This window comes from Ailuropoda melanoleuca, chromosome 3 (genome assembly GCF_002007445.2).
Source record: "Ailuropoda melanoleuca isolate Jingjing chromosome 3, ASM200744v2, whole genome shotgun sequence".
Taxonomy (NCBI): Eukaryota; Metazoa; Chordata; class Mammalia; order Carnivora; family Ursidae; genus Ailuropoda; species Ailuropoda melanoleuca.
The window spans coordinates 105,113,501-105,134,123 of record NC_048220.1 but is presented as its reverse complement, the minus strand read 5'-3'; the positions used below and the strand labels follow the sequence as shown (position 1 = coordinate 105,134,123).

General features: G+C 40.2%; 1 protein-coding gene across 2 annotated transcripts in view; it reads right to left on the bottom strand.

Annotated features, from left to right (window-relative positions):
• Positions 1–20,623, bottom strand: part of LOC109489868 (proton-coupled amino acid transporter 2) — a 43,782-nt gene that overhangs the window by 2,612 nt on the left and 20,547 nt on the right. For both annotated transcript variants that reach the window (XM_034656837.1, XM_034656836.1), the window contains 3 exons: positions 18,773–18,992; positions 12,802–12,927; positions 9,665–9,815 (listed from right to left, as the gene is read on the bottom strand). In XM_034656837.1, the coding sequence (XP_034512728.1) occupies positions 9,665–9,815; positions 12,802–12,927; positions 18,773–18,832 (337 nt within the window). In that variant the 5' untranslated portion in view covers positions 18,833–18,992. The remainder of the gene's footprint in view (positions 1–9,664; positions 9,816–12,801; positions 12,928–18,772; positions 18,993–20,623) is intronic.

Below are 20,623 nucleotides of genomic sequence, written 5' to 3'. Positions count from 1 at the left end.
GCTTGAGATGTGCTTCTGCTGAGCATCTGGGTTTAATACTGCCAGCACAAAGATCCCCCTTTCCTGGTATCACTGATCAAAGCCCGTGGATCACATGACCACCTTGGAACAAAAAACTATGGGCAGGGGAGTGACAACACTGACTACCAAGCTTGGGTCATGTGCCCACTCCTGGAGTCAAGGTGGAGATTGTCCTTCTGAACTCACCATGGACTGGGAGAGAAAGGGTGGTTCCTTAAGGCAAAATAAGGGCATTGTTTCTAGTATGAGGGAAAGGATGCTGGGTAGGCAGACCTTCCACATGTTCACTCCCCTACAGAGCTAAAGGTAGTCCTGGAACTAAAAACCCAGTTCTATTTGAATCTCTGCTCAGTGAAGTTCCCCTGAGTCAAGCTGCTGCTCATGTTATTTAGATGTTAAACTAGTGCTCAGCTCCATCTTCGTCTGGCTGAAGTGACCAATGATTGCAAACCCATTATCATTCCTGTCTCTACTTGATAGGCTCAGGGAAAGCAACTAGTTCAGGGGGCTACAGAAGGCTGAAGACAAGGTCCCAACTGGCCCCAACAACTGGGGGCAGGAGAGGTGGAGGCCAGCCTCTTGTTAAGAAGACTGAAGTGTGCAGAGCAAAGAGGGCTTAGAATGGGCACTCAGATATCTAGCCAACCCTCCCATTTTACAGATGGGGAAACTGAGTCCCAGAGAAAAATCTCTGAAGTCATGCAGCTAAGGTAGTTTCAGGGTGTAATGGTTTTGAGCATGGGCTTCAGTGCCTACTAGGCCAGTGTTTAAATTCTGGCTCTGCCACTTACTAACCATATGACTTAGACCATAACCTAAGCGTTCTCTCTTATAAAATGGAGGAGATACCATTTACTTTATGGGGTTCTGAGGATGACTTAATGAGATAATGTGTGGGATGCATTTTGTACATTGCCTGGCCCGCAGCAAGCCTGGATCAATGGTGCCTGCTCCTGGGGTTGCTACAACCAGGTCTCCTGGATTACGGTTCAGTGTCTTGTCAGCTATTAGGACAAGAGATAAGTTAGCCTGGCTTGAAGAAAAGTAGATTCCCATCCTGCCTTTCTGGCCCTTGGAGGAGGAAACAGCAAAACAGTAAGAATCACTGACATTGGTAGAGCACTTTATCTTTTCAAAGTATGCTTGCCCACATTCCTTCACTTGTTTTCCACAACATTCTGAGGTGGGTGATGCTGGATTCTTTAACCACATTTGTAAAATGGAGGCACCTGAGGGTATGTGGCCTGGCCCAGATCGGGTGGGAGTAAATGACAGAGCTGAGGATTAAAACACAGATCTTCTGACCCCATTTCTGCCCAGTGTCATGGAGGTCATGTTGAAAACTAGTCACTCTCCCACAGTGCCAGCAGAGCTGGGAAAGGTGAGAGTGTCTCCTGGCTGGATCAGCTTGTCTGAGGCTTGGCTGGTCCCTACCACAAAGCTCACAAAGCCCAGGATGCTGATCAGGGTGTCCCTGGTGATGATAAGGTGCTCACCCTCTCTGAGCAGTACGTGGTGATCTCTAGGAGGGGTAGAATGAGGAGGACCAGGGCACTGCTGTTCATGGACCTGACTGGGTCCAGCTTGGGGATCAGGGTGACCACAGAATCCGTAGGTGAAGAAGATACCTAATTTCCAACTTCCCCAGAGAGAACTCACCTATAGTAACAGAATCCTAGCGTGGCAGAGTGTTAGAAAACATTTCATTGGACCGCAGAGAGGATCTCTTCATCCTGCTTATAATACTTTATGGGGACAGGTTATTTTCATGGGACAACTTCAGTGTGGCTATATTGAGGCTGCAATTCGATAAAGCCTGAAATACAAATCAATAAACTTCTGGTCTTTTGTAAAATTACCAAGTTATGTAGAAAATACTTCCCACCCTGTTCTTTAGCTTTATTTCCTCTTCCCCATACTTTTCTCCTATTCTCCCTGGGGTAGACCTGGGAGTGAGACACACTCAGGAAGGAGGAAAGAAACAAGTCTCTTCGGACAGAAAATAATCCAAATGTAGGGAAAAAGCCACAATAAAGACAGTGGGACTTAACTTTTCAGTTCAAAATTACACAGTGTCAAACTTCATAAAAAAAATGTTTAGTCCTATGCTATTTAAAGGAGACATATATAAAAATCACGTCACTTATTTGTTGAAAGTAAAATGAAAGAAAGTACTTATTCAAACAAAAGCCAAAAGAATGCTAGATCGGGGTGCCTGGGTGGCTTAGTCTGTTAAGCATCTGCCTTGGGCTCAGGTCATGATCCCAGGGTGCTGAGATCCAGCCCTGAGTCCAGGCCTCCCTGCTCAGTGGGGAGCCTGCTTCTCTCTCTCCCTCTGCCAGAGAATAATATACATAAGACAAAAAAAGTAAGTGTGGTCACATGTAATGATACATGATTCGGTAAACCAACAAATAAAACAGGTGTTGTAGGGATACTTAACCAATGAACATTCATATAATGTTGGTAAGCCTATGCTTTGGAAAAAAATACTTTGGGAAACAATAAATCATTAACAAATAAGTCTGAGCATGTTCATAATATAAATAAAATCGTACTTCTCTTATATCTCCTAAAGAAATAGTAGGTGGTGTTCACAATAACATTTCTAATAGCAAAAATATATGACAAAGGAAATTTAAATATATGAATAAAGTACTTATTATTATAATGTATGGCCATGAAAAATAATAAAATAAAGCTATATTTATTAAAGAGAATGTATGTCAAAAATGATGAGTAAAGAATATTTTAGGGGCGCCGAGGTGGCTCAGTTGGTTAAGCATCTGCCTTCAGTTCAGTTCATGATCCCAGGGTCCTGGAATCCGGCCTGGCCTGGGGCTCCCCACTCAGCAGGGATCCTGCTTCTCCCTTTGCCTGCCGCTCCCCCTGCTTGTACTCTCTCTGTCAAATAAATAAATAAAATCTTTTAAAAAAAGAATATTTTAGAAAAAAATATATATACCAAGATTCTTTTATACAAACATTTCAAAGAACGGAACTAATGAATATGTGTTGTAAAATCTATTGTGTGAAGGGAGGAAAGTGTTAAGGCTCCAATTGCTTTAATCTATAAATGATACATGTGTATTTATTTTGTTTTTTCTCTTTTACCTAAATACTTTTAATATACTATATTTTATGTGTGTCATATTTTATAATTAAAACATTTAAAAATCAGGTTGATGCCATCATTAAACCAAAGTGTTAGTTTTAATATATCTATAAGCATATTAGGCTGAAGTAATGTAGCTATGGGCCATATTTTTCCAACATTGCGCTTATATTGAAATATTTTACCAGTTAAGATATATTTCTGTAGTAAAAAATACTATAAAAATTCATTTTTACAGAAAACAAATTAATTTCCATTGATTTTTGAGTCTGATATGATCACAAAAATGCCATAGTGATATAAACAACCCATTTATTTAATAGTTTTTGACTTATGAGGGGTGTCTGGGTGGCTCAGACCATTAGGGGTCCAACTCTTGATTTCGGCTCAGGTCATGATCTCAGCATCATGAGATTGAGCCCCACCTGGGGCTCCACACTGGGCATGGAACCTGCTTAAGATTCTTTCTCCTTCTCCTTCTGCCCCCCCGCCTCCACTTGTGTTCTCTCTCTCTCTCTAAAAACATAAAAAATAAATAGTTTTGACTTATGAAAAAAAGAAAATGAGAAAATAGTAAACTAGTCATATATTAAATTGCAGTGAGAACTTGGAGTGTATATATCAACTTCCAGCTTCTCAAAAGCCCAAAGACTTTTCACAAAATCATATTTCCTTCAGATTATACAGTGAGTTTCAATCTTAAATTATGTGGCCCATCAAAAATAGAGAACTGTGTATAATGATGATATTCAAAGAAAAAATAATCAAGTGAGAAAACATTAATATGAATATTCTTAATATTTAATTCCACTTTTAAAAATGAATTATAGCTCAAGATACTAACAGGTTATTTTGTTTATGTAATATTTAACTTTATATTTTAGATACATTACTTACAAAGAAAATAAGCTTTAACATAAAATAAATATTTATATACATTTATCTAATATTTTGCTTCATAATTTACAAAGTCATGTTAGTTTTAATCATGTTGACAGACATAAGCTATTCAGAATTTTGTGCATTTCTTTAAATCACATTATAATCACTGAACAATGATAATAAGTCAACTCAATAGACTTGTGATTTTTTCTTCTAAAATTAATTGAACACTATTTAGTGCATGCCTTCCATTAGCTGCACACTGTTCTATGTGCTGGGGATACCCCAATAAAAAATAAATAAATAACCCATTATTCCTGAAGTTTACCTTCTGGAAAATCAATTTCTCAAGGTAACAACCTGTGAAGGAAATTTTCACAGATAATATGAAATTGTTCTTGGATTTTTTGATACTTTACACTCTTTATGATGCCAATAACTGATAGAGAGCCAAGCTTCTTATGCATATGATGATCAGAGTGGCGGGAATAGTTAGTAATAATAGAAAATCATAGTTCTTTTATTTACAATACAGAATAGAAACGTCTGACACTTTAAACAATTGGAAAAATGTTTCTTAACGCTAATTTTGCATAATATATTTAGATTTAACATACTGGACATTTAATTACCCCTCATTGTAATGTTTTATCATTAAATATTATTTTGAATCAAATTTTATAATTCAATCTTTCTCTAAACTATTATCAAGTGTATGTTAGATATTGGGTCAATTTATACGTATTTTTAGAGATAAATAATTTAAACATTTAACAAAAAGTAATTTAAATATGAGTCACCACAATGATTATATTCTTTTAAAAAAATTGGAATACAAAGTACTTCAAATACATTTTTTTCAAACAAACAAACAAACAAAAAAGAAACAAGTCTCTTCAACCATCACATGGAAAGAAAAGCTGATGTTTGTAGGTTTTGATGTATTAATAACAAAATGTCCTCTGAGTCAAAATGACTACAGAATATTTGGGGTTTTTCTTGTTTTACGAAATATAATTGACATATAGCACTACATAAGTTTAAGGTAAAGAACATAATGATTTGATTTACATATCGTAAAATGATTATGACAATAAGATGAAAGTTTTGTATCTTATATAGATACGAAAAAAAAAGAAAAAGAAAAAGTATTTTTTTCCTTTATAATGAAAACTCTTAGGATTTATTCTCTTAACAGCTTTCACATATACCACACAGCAGTGTTACCTATGGTCACCATGCTGTATATCACATCCCCAGTACTCACCTACCTAAAATTGGAAATCTGTACCTTTTGACAACCTTCACTCAATTCCCCACCCCCTGCTTCTGGTAACCACAAATCTGATCTCTTTTTGATAAGTTTGTTTTTTGTTGCTGTTGTTGTTTGGATTCCACATATAGGTGGGATCACAGAGTATTTCCTTTTCTGTCTGACTTATTTCACTTAGCAAAATGTCCTCAAGGTCCATCTGCATTGTCATAAATGCCAGAACTTCCTCCATTTTTGTGGCTGAATATGTTCTATTCTATGTATGTACAACATATACCAAATATACATATATATATATACACACACACCCTACATATACACATATATGCTATTTTTGTTGCAAAAGGGAACAGGGATAACCTCTGGTTGAGAATCACCGGTATAAGTAAAAAGGGAAGATAAATAAATTCAGTTCAGGGAGGGGCTCTGCATGGACCAATGACAATCATTCCTTATATTTGTATAGAACTTTTGAGTTTTTATGTAATCTGGCTTTCTAAAAAATATATTCAATGTAGAAAAATTGGAAAATATACATAGAAAGTGTATACACAATTCTACCACTTAGAGATCAACTGTTATCCTCCTCTCTGGACACACACATACAAAACACACACACTCACCAATTCACACACACACACACACACACACATTCATTTTTTACAAATGGTACTGCATAATATACATCATCTTACTATATGTTTTTCTCAGTTAATATATCATTACCATTTTTAAAGGTTACATTATGGCATTTTAAAGGCTAAAAAGGAAACAGAACAGAAATGGATTCCACTTCAGAGATGGGATCACTGAGGTTTAGTGAGGTTAAAATAATCTCTAGTTAATAATAATAATAATAATCTGCCTTATTATTGGCTCCAACTATCAGCAAAGATTTGGAAAAGCAAATTTAAGAAAAATAGATGTTCAAGAAGGTTAGGGAATAGTCTTGTTTTTTATCCCTTCTTTTTGAGAAGGAACTAAGACTCCATACCCAGTAACATTATATGACACTTTAGAGAAGACAAGTGTTTACTGATCTTCCTTAGATTCTCTTCTTTCAATCAGTGGCTATGTCATTCCTGGTATATGTGGGGGTGAAGGTCAGGGAGAGGAGAGACCCTACTTTTCTGTGACTGACACTTTGATCAGGGACTGGCCTCCCTCGACTGGTGCATTAACATCATCATCCCGCCTGAGGGAGGACAGCATCTTCCCTTTGAACTCAGCGGCCTTGTGAGCTGGTGAATGCCCTTCCCTGGAGGTATTCAAGTTCTAAAGTTCAACTCTAAAATCCTATGAATTTTTTTGAACCCTAGTGTCCAAGATTCCAAGATGATAAGCTTCTAGAATTCTGAGATTCTGTGACTCTAGCAGAGAATCTCTAGGTTTTTATCCTGGTTGTCCTCTACGAAAGGCTGCTCTCACAAACTGATTCAGCTCCAAGACTGCTCTCCACCATCTCAGAAGGCCAAAAGAATTGAGAGCATGACTATTTCTGAGTACGTCATGGCATTTCTGAAATCGATTTGGACAAAATGTGTGAACAAATGGAGAATTCAGTGGAGAGATGGAAACTATAAAAATAGTAAAAAAAAATACTATGAAGAATTTTTGACAGGATATAAAGAATTTTTTTATAGGATTAGCAGTAGACTTAAAAGAGCCAAGGAAAGAGTCTGTGAACTTGAGGATAGGTCCATGAGAATTACCCAAATTGGAATACAAAAAGAAAAAAAGAGTGAAAAAAACCCTGGAACATCAAAGAGCTATGAGACAACATAAAACAGTCTAACATATCAGTAATTGGAATCCCAGAGGGAGAAGAAAGAATGTGGCAACAGAAATATTTGAAGAAATAGTGGCCAAGAATTTTCATAAAATAATTAAAGACATACAACTACAGATCAAGAAATTCAGAGAAAATCACCAAGACAGAATAAAATAAACACCAACAGCCCCCGCTCCTCCACACACACTCTCACTTACTTAGACACATCATATTCTAACTAATAAAAACCAAAAATAAAGAGAAAACCTGAAAGCATCCAGGGAAAAAAGACATGTACCTACCGAGGATGACATATAAATGTAGCATCCTCATCAGAAATCATACAAACCAGAAGACGATGAATGACATCTTGAAAGTGCTAACACATAAACAGCTCAACTCAGAGAAAATATTTTTCAAAAATGAAGGAGAAATAAAGACTTTTTTTTTGGACAAGCAAAAACTGAGATAATTCATTACCAGTGGATCTGTGCTATAAGAAGTGTTAAAAAGAAATTCTTCGGGAAGAAGGAATATGATGACAGGAAGTTATGGATCTACAAAAAAGAAATAAAGATCTCTGGAAATAGTTAAAGGAAAGGTAAATACAAAAGATATTTTTTCCTTATTTTTAAAGAGACTGGATTATCTAAAGCAGGGATCAGCAAACTATGGCCTGTGGGCTATTTTCATGCACAAACTTTTTTTGGAACACAGCCATGCCCATTAATTTATGTATTGTCTATGGCTGCTCTGAGCTACAATGGCTGAGTTAAACAGTTGAGGTATAGGCTATATGGGCTGAAAGCCTAAAATATCTACCATCAGGCCTTTAAAAAAAAAGTCTGGCTATCCCTGGTTTAAAGCAAAAATAGTAGCAATATATTATGGTTTTATAGCATATATAAAAACAAATATATAACAAAAGCAGCACAAAAATGGGAGGAAGGACTTGGTGGTACACTATTATCAGGTTCTTATACTACACATGGAATGGTATAATATTATTTTAAAATAACCTGTGATTAATTAAAGATGTATATTATAAAACCTAGGGCAACTCCTAAAGAAGTTGAAAGAGGTAAACATAATAAGGTGAAATCTTAAAAAATACTCAATCCAAAAGCAAGCAGGAAGAAGAAAAAGCAAACAAAGAGCAGATGGAATAGAAAACAGTTGGCAAGATGGCAGGATGGATTTTAATCCAACCATATCAATAATTAAATAAAAATGGTCTACACACACCAATTGTAAGAGATAGCCAAACTGACTCTACGAGCGAGATCCAACTAACTGCTGTCTACAAGAAACCCACTTAACTGTAAAGACAGAAATCTGTTAAAATTAAGGGGAAAAATGTATTCCATGCAAACACCAATTTAAAGAAACCTGGAGTGGCTGTATTAGTATTAGACAAAGTAGATTCTGAACAAAGGATATTGCCAGAGATAAAGAGAGACATTATATAGTGATGAGAGTGTCAGTTCATCAAGACAAATCTAAATGGCGGGGCGCCTCGGTGGCTACGTTAGTTAAGCATCTGCCTTCGGCTCAGGTCATGATCTCAGGGTCCTGGGATGGAGCCCTCCATCGGGCTCCCTGCTCATCGGGGAGCCTGCTTCTCCCTATCCCACTCTTGGTCTCTCTGTCAAATAAATAAATAAAATCTTTAAAAAAAAGACAAATCTAAATGATATAAATGAGCACATATCTAACAATGAAGCTTCCAAATATGTGAAGCCAAAACTGATGGATTTGAAAGCAAATCCACAAGAGTATTTGGAGACTTCAATACTCCTCTCCCAGTAATTAACAGAATAAAGGTGGAAAATCAGTAAGGATTTACAAGACCTGAACAACACCATCCATCACGTTGACCTACTTAATATTTATAGAATGTTCCATTTAACACTGGCAGAATACACATTCTTGTCAAGTGCGCATGGAGCACAGACCAAGATAAACTATATTCTCGGCTGTAAAACAAACCCACATATTGGAATCACACAGAAAGAATGTTCTCTGACAAAAATGGAATTAAATTAGAAATCAATAACAGAAAGCAGAAAAACCACCAAATATTTGGAAATTGAACAACACAGTTCTAAATAACCCATGCATTGAAGAGAAAGTTGTAAGGATAATCAGAACCCTATTTCTGCTTTGATGTGCCATCCCTCTCTCACTGCATGGGGGTCTTGGAGGCAATGTCAATCAGAATGCCCCAACCTCCCTCATCCAATGAATGGGCTTCTGTGATTGAATTCTATCTCCATAGAATTTGCATCTTAAGCAGAGAGCACAAGGATAGAAAAGGGTTGAAGGAAATTCATTCCAGAGGCATTCTCTTGATTCCTCTGACTTTAATCTCAGGCTCTCCCTGGTTTCTGTCTTCTTCAAGGTTTGCTTCTCCAAATCCCTTTGTTTTAGCTTAAGTCATCCAGAGTTGTATTCTGTTTCTTACCACCAAAGCTCCCCTTAGGTTTGGCTTAATTCCACAGACATGTTCTCTGCCTGAAATGTTATATTGTCCTGGGGAAGCTCTGGGAGCCTGACTTCTGGAAAATTTCAGGGCCTGCAAGGCTCCCTGCCTTTTACTCACGTGTCAGACAGATCACAGCAGTGAGGGTGCCTGGGTCTACTGTGAAGGCCCAGAGCTTCAGTGAAGGGCACATGATCTCCACAGTTGTGTGTCCTGCAGGCGTCTGAGGCAGATACTCCCCAAGGAGAGGAACTTGACAGACTGGTGCAACCTTTAAAGGCAAAGGGGATCAGGAAAGATCTATCTGTGGATACCAGCGGCCTCTGGAGAACCTGCTGCGGGACAGCAGGGAAACCAGTTTTGCCAGATTGAGGGGCAGAAATGGGGAATTGTCAAAACTGCTCTGAATAATCCCTTAAACACCCTAAAATACAGCAATGTGTTTAGAGGCCATATAATACAAATATATCTAGGCATTAAAGTCCTACTCAAGAAAGAGAAGCAAGAGCCTCAGGCTATGAAGGGACTGAGACCTACAGAGAAAGTGGAGGATTCATATTTCCCATCTCGCCTTCTTCAGGGACACCTATCCAATGAGTGGGGATGATGGGTGAAACAGCCAGCCTTGTAAAAATAGAACTCTCCCTCTTTCATAATCAAATTTGCATGAGGTCAGAGTATATGATGTGGATGTTCGAAAAACTAGGTAGAGTTGCAGGAGCTCTAAAACCTAATTCATCCTCTATCATTAACTATCTAGGTCACTTTACTTCTGAACTTCAATGGCCTCATCTGTAAAATGGGGATATACTCTGTACCTGCTAAAAGGCAGGGGCTGGATCTGATGGTCTCTGACCATAAAATGTTAAACACATTGGACTTCTTTTTATCAAGAATAGAAAAAAAAACACACTACTTTTTAGTGGACATAAGACAGAGAAAAGATGAGTGATTATGTTACTATAATGCTCAAAAAGACCTTAATGGTATCTTATTGCCAATAAGAAAGAGTGTCAAACTGAGCCTGGGATTAAAAGCCATCATATTTCAAGTGCGATTTCCCACTGCCTCATCTCAGACAGTCCCTGCCTTGGTCTCCACCCCCCATGCTCAACACTGCAACTGTACCAGACAATGAGAGCCAGCCCCAGAGCGAGTGTGAGACATACCCTCGGCAACAGTGCCTCTGCACGCACTCTTCCCTCCACCAAGAATGCCTTTTCCTCCTTTCCTAATCTGTCACATTCCTGCTCATTGTTCAAGTGTCAGAGGCCCCTGTGAAGCCTCTCTGCTCCCTGGTCAAGATTAACTGTCCTTTTGAGTTCTCATAACACTTGGTCCTCATCCAGGTCCCAGAGCCTGTCACATGGAATATGAATTGGTTGTGTGAGTGTGTCAGCCTTTCCACGAGGTTAGGGAATGTGGCCAAATGGTGTCAGGACTCCTTGACCTGGTACTGTTATCTCCCTTGGCACATGGGGCTATGTTAAGGACAAATGAGATCATGCCTGTAAACCACTTGGGAAACACTCAGTAAATTCCTGTATTCTTTCTTTTCCATTGTATTAATGATGAGTGTGAATTACTCATTCAAAATGAAATCCAAGTTATTGCATCACATGTTTCTAAATTTTTATTATTTATATGTTAGATTAAGCACGTGAATTTCTGTTCTTTTTTTTTTTTTTTTTTTTTTTTTTTTTAGAGAGAGAGAGTGCGAGTGGGGGTGGGGGCAGAGGGAGAGGAAGAGAATTTTAAGCAGGCTCCACATCCAGCACAGAGCCCAACAGGCAGGGGTGGGGGAGAGGCTCAGTCTTGTGACTCTGAGGTAATGACCTGAGCCAAAATCAATAGTCGGACGCTTAACTGACTGAGCCACGCAGGCATCCCTTAATTTCTGTTCTTTAGGGCCATAACTTACAGTAGCCAAAAATCAATTAGAGGTCACGCACACAGAAAAAAATGTATCTTGGTTAGCTTTTTTTTTTTTTTTAAGGGAATCACATGCATGGGATTGTATTTACAGGGGAAGATAATAATAATGAAATTTATTGAGTCGCTTCTCTGTGATCATCACTGTGCCAAGTTCTTTATTAAATTTATATAGAATATTCCTGAGGATGTTAAGGCAAGGGTAAAGCAGGGAGCAGAATCCAAGACGGGGTGTAAGTACATGAGAACATGAGCACTTCTGGGAAGTCAAGATGGCAAGCAAAAGAGAAAAGAAGCTGGTAACCACCGGCTAGTGATATCCCATTTACCACCTTTGTAATGATCACCTTCTCTGGCTTACTAAGAAGCTTTAAGAATGTCTCTCAAATGATCTGTGGCCCTCAGATCTGACCGCAATTCTGATCTGTGTTAATGCGCCTTAGATGGATTAACTGATACAGCAGGCAGCACCCCATCAGTTAGCAGTGGTCACCCCATCCCCACTCTCAGTCCGCTAGGTTCAGGGTGCTCCTGACCCACTCCGGCAAGGCACAGGATCCAGGCCAGCCAGTCAGTATATTTCATCTACTGACCATGGGATTGGTTCAGAACGGACATATGACTCCAGCTGCAGGGATCAGAATTCATTCCAAGGACTTTATGGACCTTTTGGAAAAGAAGAAATTCTCTTTACATGGGTCTGATGGGAGAATGGCCTGTAACCGAGAGGCTGTCAGCAGTTATCTGCCACTGTATACGGTAATGTGAACAGTCTACTTGATAAAGTCCATGCAGAGGAAAACAAACTGAGAGATGAAAGACAGGCAGAGTTCTGCTGATACCACTTAAACAGCTGGATCCAGCTGTGCCTGAAATTAGCTATAAGCATGGACTTCTCTTTTCTTTTTTTTAAAACTTGGGCCAGACTGGATTGGTTTTCAGTCACTTGCAAATGAAAGAGATCGGGTTAATACAACAGTCGAAGTTGGGAGGGCACTTAGAAAGCGTTTAGTCTAATCCCTGTGTTGGGTAGATGGGGAAACTGAAGTACATAGGAAGAGGAAAGTACCCTGTCCAGAACATAAGAGAATTAATGGCTGTGCTGGACAAGAATCCAGATCTCTTGATTTACCCAGTCCACCTCTCTCCAGGGTGCAGGTTCCTGGCATCTCTTCTCCACGCTGAAGACCGGATCCACATTCACGCTCTTGCTACTCCCCTCTGGTAAGGGGAAGCTAGGCCAGGCCCACCCTGCACATCATCCTTTTGGCTCTGAAGCCTGACCTCATTCACCGGCAGTTGGAGAGGTTGAGGGTGATGCTTGCCTGGGTGGTGGCCCCAAACTTGAGGTAGCCCAGGGCTATGTCCAGGGTGGTGATGTCGAACATCCTTCCACGGAGGATGAGTGGGAACTGAGTGTGGCTCTGCATCTTGTTCTCCAGAGGCAAAACCTGTGAACAGAGGGGCCATAATTACACAGTGGCCCCCATTTATGTAGAGAACCCATTTACCCACTGTTTATTATTCTAAATTCCTTCATCGTAGCCAAAATAAAGCTTGAGAGAGAAAAACAAACTCAAAGACATGGCATGACTAGGTACAAGGAACTACTGAATTCCAACAGTATCAGTTACTGAAAAGACCTTAAAGGTCTTCTAGTCCAGCCATCCATACTTGAGTGTCCTCTTCCATGCTCAGGAAAGGCTCTACCTCTGAGCAGCTTTGTGGCCCATGGATGATGATGATGATGATGATGATTGCCATTACAGAAAAATCTCAGAATGTACAAGCTGGTGTCTTTGCAGGAGTTGTGCTTCTGCATACAGCCCACTAGGGGGAAGCACCATCCCTAATTTCAGGTCTGGAAGGTGACCTTCCAGCAAGAACAGGTGTATGGCCTGCGGGATAATTTTGGATTCCTTTTGTTTGGAGTGTAGAGGGGAGACTACCTCACACACCATAATATGCAACTCCTGACTGAAGGATGGAAAAAGAATATAGATTTTACTGAAGAAATGTTTCCTAATTTTGGTGTTCGTGTCTAGAAAAATCTGTACACAGTCTTGCTTTATTCCAGCTCCAGCTGTCTGTGATCTGTGATTCTGTGTCTCAGAGTAGCAACATGGGGGCATAAGCTCTGGACAAGAGTTCAGGAAGTGTGTTTGTGTGTGTGTGTGTGTGTGTGTGTGTGTAGGGAGGGAGGGAACAGTGGAGGAGTTGGTAGCAGGGAGACCCAGTGACATTCCTGTCAAAGGAGAATTAACGGAGATACTGTTTGAAAGAAAAGAGGAAGATGAGAAGTGGCATCTGAGAGGAGAAATGCATTGATCGGTAGGCTGGAAGGTGAGGGCTTAAGCCTTGGCTTTGGAACTTCAGCGCCTTATGTGCTTAGACAAGCCTTGTCGTGTCTAGTCCCTGGTTTCATTATCTTTGAATGGATGTGAGCACCACTTCAAGTGGGGGATAAAATTCTGATCTGTCTCTTTATTTATTTGGAAGTATTTCAGGCTTATGAAAAAGTTGCAAGAATATAGCCTTATACCCTATGCACATATCCTTCACCAGATTCCCCAAAGGTTAGCACTTTACTTTATCACCATCTTCTCTCTATATGTGGGTGTGGGATATATATATTCCCACACATAGATATATGTATGTATGTGTGTGTGTATAATTTTTTCTGAGGTATATGATGTAGCTGGTTTGTATTAAGTACTGTGTTCCTCTTGTGATTTCAATCACAGGGTTCTCAGGATAAAAAATATATTTGAAAACCATTGCTAAATTCCCTTGTAGTGCTGGCTTTTTAAGTAATTTTTCTCAGGCTGCATTAAAATATTCTAGCACCCAAAAGTGCGGATGAAGGACATAGCAAAGTAAAGAGTAAATGTTTAATACGGAGACCATGTGTTTAAGTAGGTTGACTTGTTGGCTGGGATTGTCATAAAGAGATTTTCAGTTCTCCTATTTTACAGATGGGTAAAAAAAAGGCTCATTGAAAAGAGAAGATTTGCGCAACATCCCACAGCTTTCTGTCAGATATTTTTCTCTAGCATGTTAGTATTCTCTCCCTCACATTTGGTGAAGGACTGGTGAAACAAAGTAATAATGATGGTGACTTACTTTGTGCCAACAACATGGTATTTTACCTACATTATCTCATTGAACCCTTATAACATCCTTGCTTTGCAGGTATTATAAGCTCATTTTACAGATGAGGAAACTGAGGCTCACAGAGGTGTTAAATAGCTTGCCCAGGATCACACAGCTTAAAAAGATGAAGCCAGCCTCAAACCCATGTGTGTTGACTCCACAACCAGTGCCCCTCACCTAGACTATCCTGCTTCCTCACTCTCATTGGGGTGGGGATCCTCACTCCATCTCCAACCTTACCACCCCAAAAATTTGGAAAGCAAAGATGGCTGTCCTGAAGAACAAAGGGTAGGTCTTTCAGTTTGCCACTAGGGGTCTGGGATTTCCTGGCAGAGAAACCCGGGAGGGGTGGGGGGGATGATAACGGTTATGATTAAACTGTCCTTGAGAAAACACAATGGAAATCTAGCACACAGAGAGCCAGCCAGCCTGCAGAGTTCTACACTGTGTTCAACCTTCTGCTGGCCCACACCCTTGGTGGATGGACTTTGTTTAAGAGGATGGAGGCAGTAGGAAACTCAGGACAGAATTGAGAGCAAGGGGGGCTGAGTTCTAGAGCAGAAATCACTAGGCAAGTGTCTGGGACTCAGTTTCTCCATGTGTAAAGTGTGCCAGGGAACTGGGTGGAGAGGGGGTAGAAGTTGGCCTCTGCCCTCAGTCACTGTAACCAATAACCTGGGGTCAGTGAGAGAATGAGGGAGTTGGAAGGGCACAGATGCCAAGCCCTCTGATCTGATGTCCTAACGATCCAGATGGTGAGCCTGAGGCTTGGAGAAGTGATCCTATGACGAAGGTTCCTCTCTAACACAGATGTGAGCCGCTAATATTTCTTAGTTCTTTATAAGGTGCTAGGCAGATGCTAAATTCTTTAAATGTACTGTGTAATTCTCACCATGACCCTACAGAGTAGGGATTATTATCTTCATTTTAAGGATAAGAAAATCCAGGCTTGGGACCTCTCTAGCTTTGGTTTCTCCTTCCATTAAGCAAGGAAGTTGAACTAAAACAGCATGTCTGAAACATCAGTCATTCATCATACGTGTGTTCCACCTATTTAATTTTTCTCCATAAGTCAATGTTTTAAAACAAAATTGATGTTAAAAAGTATTATAGTGCATTTCAAAATTGCTACAAGTAGAAGAGGATGTATTAATACAAATACATAAGAAAATGAACAAGTATCATCTAATCCTCTCCCCCCTAAACTCATGACACACGCCACCAGAAGTATGGAAACATATTTTAAAAAACCAGTGAATTAAATGATCTCTATGTCCAGTCCTGTCTCTGACTCTGTAAGAACACAGAATCCTGGAGTCTGGTGAGGCCTGACAGCTTAAGAACAATGCTCTTCAAGAGACACCAGCCATGAAAAGGAACACCTTAAAAATGCAATTGTAAACAAGATGATCTCTAGGTTATTTACAGCAAACTGGTCTCCAGGAGCCTCTGAAGGTACTTTATTCTTTCTGGGAGCAGAGAGACCTTCCAGCCAGGGCGACCTGAAGAGGTGAGTAGGGGCTTTCACTGTTGCTCAGGCCTGGGGGCGGGGAGGGTGGTCCACAAGAGATAGAGACCATCTGGAGTTCACATGCAGTAACCTTTCCTTATCTTGCTTTTGGCTACTGAAAAAAAGAAACAGGGGTAGCTATTTGAGCTCAGTCCCGATTGGGATTTGACAGGCTTTGCATCTACTATAGGGCTCAGACCCCGTAACAAGCATGTATATAAGGTGCTTTGGAGCTTTGCGACTCAAGAGTGTGGTCAGAGGCCTAGCAGCATTGGCGTCACCTCCTCATGTTGGGAACATGTTAGGAGTACAGATTCTCAGGCCCCACTCAGATCTCCTGAATCAGAACCCGCACTGTCACAAGGTCCCTACTGGTTTGTACGCACACTGGAGTTTGCACGGCCCTGCTCTGAGAGGCTGCTAATGCTGCTGGTCCCAAGACCATGGGCATAGCAGTGCTTCAGAGCAGTCACCCGAATGCTTGGCCCATCATTGGTATCAGCTGGGTAATTAAAGACAAAACACAAAAAACAAAAAGTCCCAAAGATTCCTGGACTCTAATTCCAAAGATTCAGATCCACTACAACTAAAGGAGGGCCTGGGAATCTGTAATTAAACAAGATTGCAAGGTGATTCTGCTGCTTAGCCAGGTTTGGGGGAGGTAACAGCTTATATTTAGTGGTACTTACTAAGTTCCAGACAGGGGCCCAAGCTCTTCACATCTCTTAATCTGTTTGACCCTCAGAACAGCCTTAGGAGATGGGTACTAGTATCACTCCCATTTCCCAGATGGGAAAACTGAGGCATAAAAAAGTGAGATAACTTTTCAAAATTGAAATGGGGGAGCTATAAATAGAATTCAGGTCACCTGTCCTGAGCACTCGCGGATGATTAACAGCACCCCTGGTTTCTATCTCCTAGCTACCAGTAGCCAGAACCGTCCTAGTTGTGACATCCAAAAATGTCTCCATGAACTGCCAAATGTCCCTGGGGGGCAAATTGCCCCCGGTTCAGAACCGCTGCTCTAGAGTCTATACCTGAACCCTCTTAACTTGCTCTGCTGCCTGTCTGAGAACCACTGGGTTTTCACAAAGTAGTTTTACATCATAACAGCCTAGTAAGGTAAGAACTGTTAGCTTGATTTTAAAAAGCATTTTATTCAGGGTCACATTGCTTGTGAGTTGCAAAGCTAGGGCTCAAATCCACACTTCAGGCCTTTTCTTGAGTGACTCTACACATGCTGGATGTCTGGGGGAAGGTTTTGTGCCTTGTGGATGAGCGAAATTGAAGGCTAGGGACAGACTACGCCCAATCTTTATTCTCCATTTCCTTTTTCTTTCTTCAAGGTTGTCGAGGATATCTATGGGATTATCTGCTCAACAACCCTCCTTCCACACTCTGAAGTGGCCTGACCCCTTTGTATCAGTTACAGTTTCCATGAGTGCTTCTCCCCACTACAGTTAATTGGTTTAGGGGTGACACCTGACCCAAGCTGAACCAGTGAATTCTTTCCCTGGATTTTTGGGATCAGCTAGAACTCAGATTTGTTTCCTTCCAGTGCCAGAAATGGTAAAATCTAAAACCTAAGACCCGTGGACAGAGCTGGTTCGTATCAAGAGAAAGAAAGCCAATACACAGAGCCAACCTGAGCAGAGGCCTCAGAAGCCCTGAGTGGCCTGACTCCTGGGTTTGTGCTACTCCCAAAGCCTGACTGCCTTGGGGTCCTTTCTGGGGCCTGGCTATTCCATGAAAGTTCCCTGTAGGATCTTTCACCTACACTCTCCTTTTCCCCCCCAGTTTTAGTTGAGTTGAATAAGAGTCCTTATTAGTTTGTCCCTGATAACAAAATACCTACTTGCTGGGGGGTTGGGAGGGAACCCTTCTTGGTATCAGTAATCAGCTCCTAAAATTTCATGATCTGTGCAAACATGCTGATAATCAAGTTCCTATTATTTTGAATGGGAAAAACTATGTCACATGACACAACAACAGCAAACACGCAACCAATTTTTGAAACGTAAGTAAAACTCATTAAAATGTCTATTTGTAAGCAATGAACTATGATGTTTGGCTATAAATGTTTACAATGTGATACTCAGCACAAATTAATGTGGCTGTTACAGAAAGTTGCTGTATTTACAGTTAACATCTTCCACATCCTCTTTGTGGACATTTGTTCCGCTTTCTAAGCTGTGTGGGATTCTAACAGTTGATTGTGTCTGCAATATGAAACACTGTAAGAGATGCCTCAAGACTTCTCACAGATTGTTTGGTAAATCGGCTATATTGAGTTTGGGGACATAAATGTAAATGTTACCTATATAAACAGAGTACAGAAAAGTTGGAGTGGCAGAAATATATTCATTCTATGCAGTTTGGGCTTAAAAAAAAATAAAGAGGTGTTCTCTTAAGAAAACAGTGGAAAAAATGTTCTGAGAGATGATCCTGTATATATGTCAAACAGTGCAGACACAAAAAACACATCCCAACCTGAAATTTCCTTCTGAGAGGAAATCATCTACAGTCTGGAGAGTGTGTTTCCAGAATTTTGTTCCACACACACCTGTGCGTGCGTGTGCACACGCCCCCCACCCCCCATCTACTAAGAGGATGGCCTGGGGTGGGGCACCTGCCTTGGAGAGCTGCTGGAAGATGAGGACGAGGATTCCGAGCAGGAGAGCGCTGGCCAGCATGGAGAAGGTCCGAAGGCCAGGGAAGTTCAGGATGAACACCAGGAGCACCAGGAAAAGGGAGTGTCCACACTGCGCAGATGCGGACGTCCAGCCACGGTGGGCATGGGAGGCAAGAGTGCTCTGCTCTGCAGTCCCTGTGGTCCCATTGGCTGTTGATAACCTACAGAGAAGAAAGGATGACGTGAACTTCAGCTAGACCAGCCAGTCCCCGCCCCCATGCCCTCCGGCCTTTCCCGCCAACCTTCAGCCCTCAGAAGGGCCAAGCCACTGGAGGTTTCTTTTGTAGAACATTCCCCTTCTCTCTCAACCTTCTCTTAGTGACTGCTCAGCCTTCAGACACAATGCCCCGCAAACCGGATCAGACCTCGCCACTAGATGAGAGCACCTAGTCCATTTCCTCAATAGGGTTTATCACAGGCTGTGATTTTACACTGGCTTAGTATGGCTAAATGTTGATCTTCCCCACTAGATGTAGGTGTCCGGTTTGCTTAGGGCTGTATTGTTGGCACAGTGACCAGCACGTGGTTGATAGTTAAGATCTATTTGTTGAATGAATGAATAAATTGAAAGAGAGCATTTAATGAAATTCTGAACAGAGATGGAGAGGTAGCCCAGATACTTCACTTTTTTAAAATAAAGATTTTGTTTTATGATGATAGAAAATATTTGTGGTTAAAAATTTAGAAAACAAAGAAACAAAGCAAAATTATCTCTAGAGATTCTCTGTCTTGTTTATAATAGCAATAACATAAACTAAAATAGACATAACCCAAATGTCAATAACGACTTGGTAAATAAATCATCTATGATGAATTTAAAATGGATCATTAAGCAAGAAAAAAAAAGTAAATGGTAGATCAATATCATAGTTTGAAAAAAATGATTACTACATAGGATACTTGAGTATTCATAAAAAAAACTTGAAAAACGATTCTCATAACTTTTAATGGTGTGTTTTTGCAGGGGAGAGATTTATAGGGATCTTTAATTCGATAATGTTTAGGTTACCATTTGATTTTGTTTAAGAAAGAGCTGTGCTGGTTTTGTGTTCTGAAGGGATAAAATCAACCAAAATGATTTAAAAATGAAGATAAGGGAAGCCTGGGTGGCTCAGTTGGTTAAGCGTCTGGCTTTAGCGTGGGTCATGATCCCGGGGTTCTGGGATTGAATCCCGCATCATTGGGCCCCTTGCTCAGCGGGGGTCCTGCTTCTCCCTCTGCCTGCCACTCCCCCTGCTTGCGCGCTCTCTCTCTCTGACAAATAGATGAATAAAATCTTTTAAAAAAATAAAAATGAAGATAAAATATACACCTGTAGGCTCATCTCAGAGAGGTAACTGCTGTTACTATTTTAGACACTATATATAGTTAGACACTTGTATGTATACGCAGGCAGACATAGATATTTACAAAAGTGGAACTAAATGTACGCAGTACCTTGTAGCCTGCCATTATGGCAGGCTGTATCACTTAAGTTTGTTTCAGCACCAGGGCCTGAAGAACTATGTGCTGAAAATACACACCTAACAAATATTTATAAGCAAATACTTTGCTTTAATAGTGCCAGAGGAAATATTCTAATCTCAGTGAGCTCACAAGCTAGTTATAAAAAAGGGATGTGGACACATAACTATATTAAGGGAAGCTATATATGTATATATACACACATATATGTATATATAGATATATACATATGTATATATAGATGTGTATATATTTATATATGCGTGTGTATATATACATATATATAGTTTTATATATATATATATATATATATATATATATAGGTTGA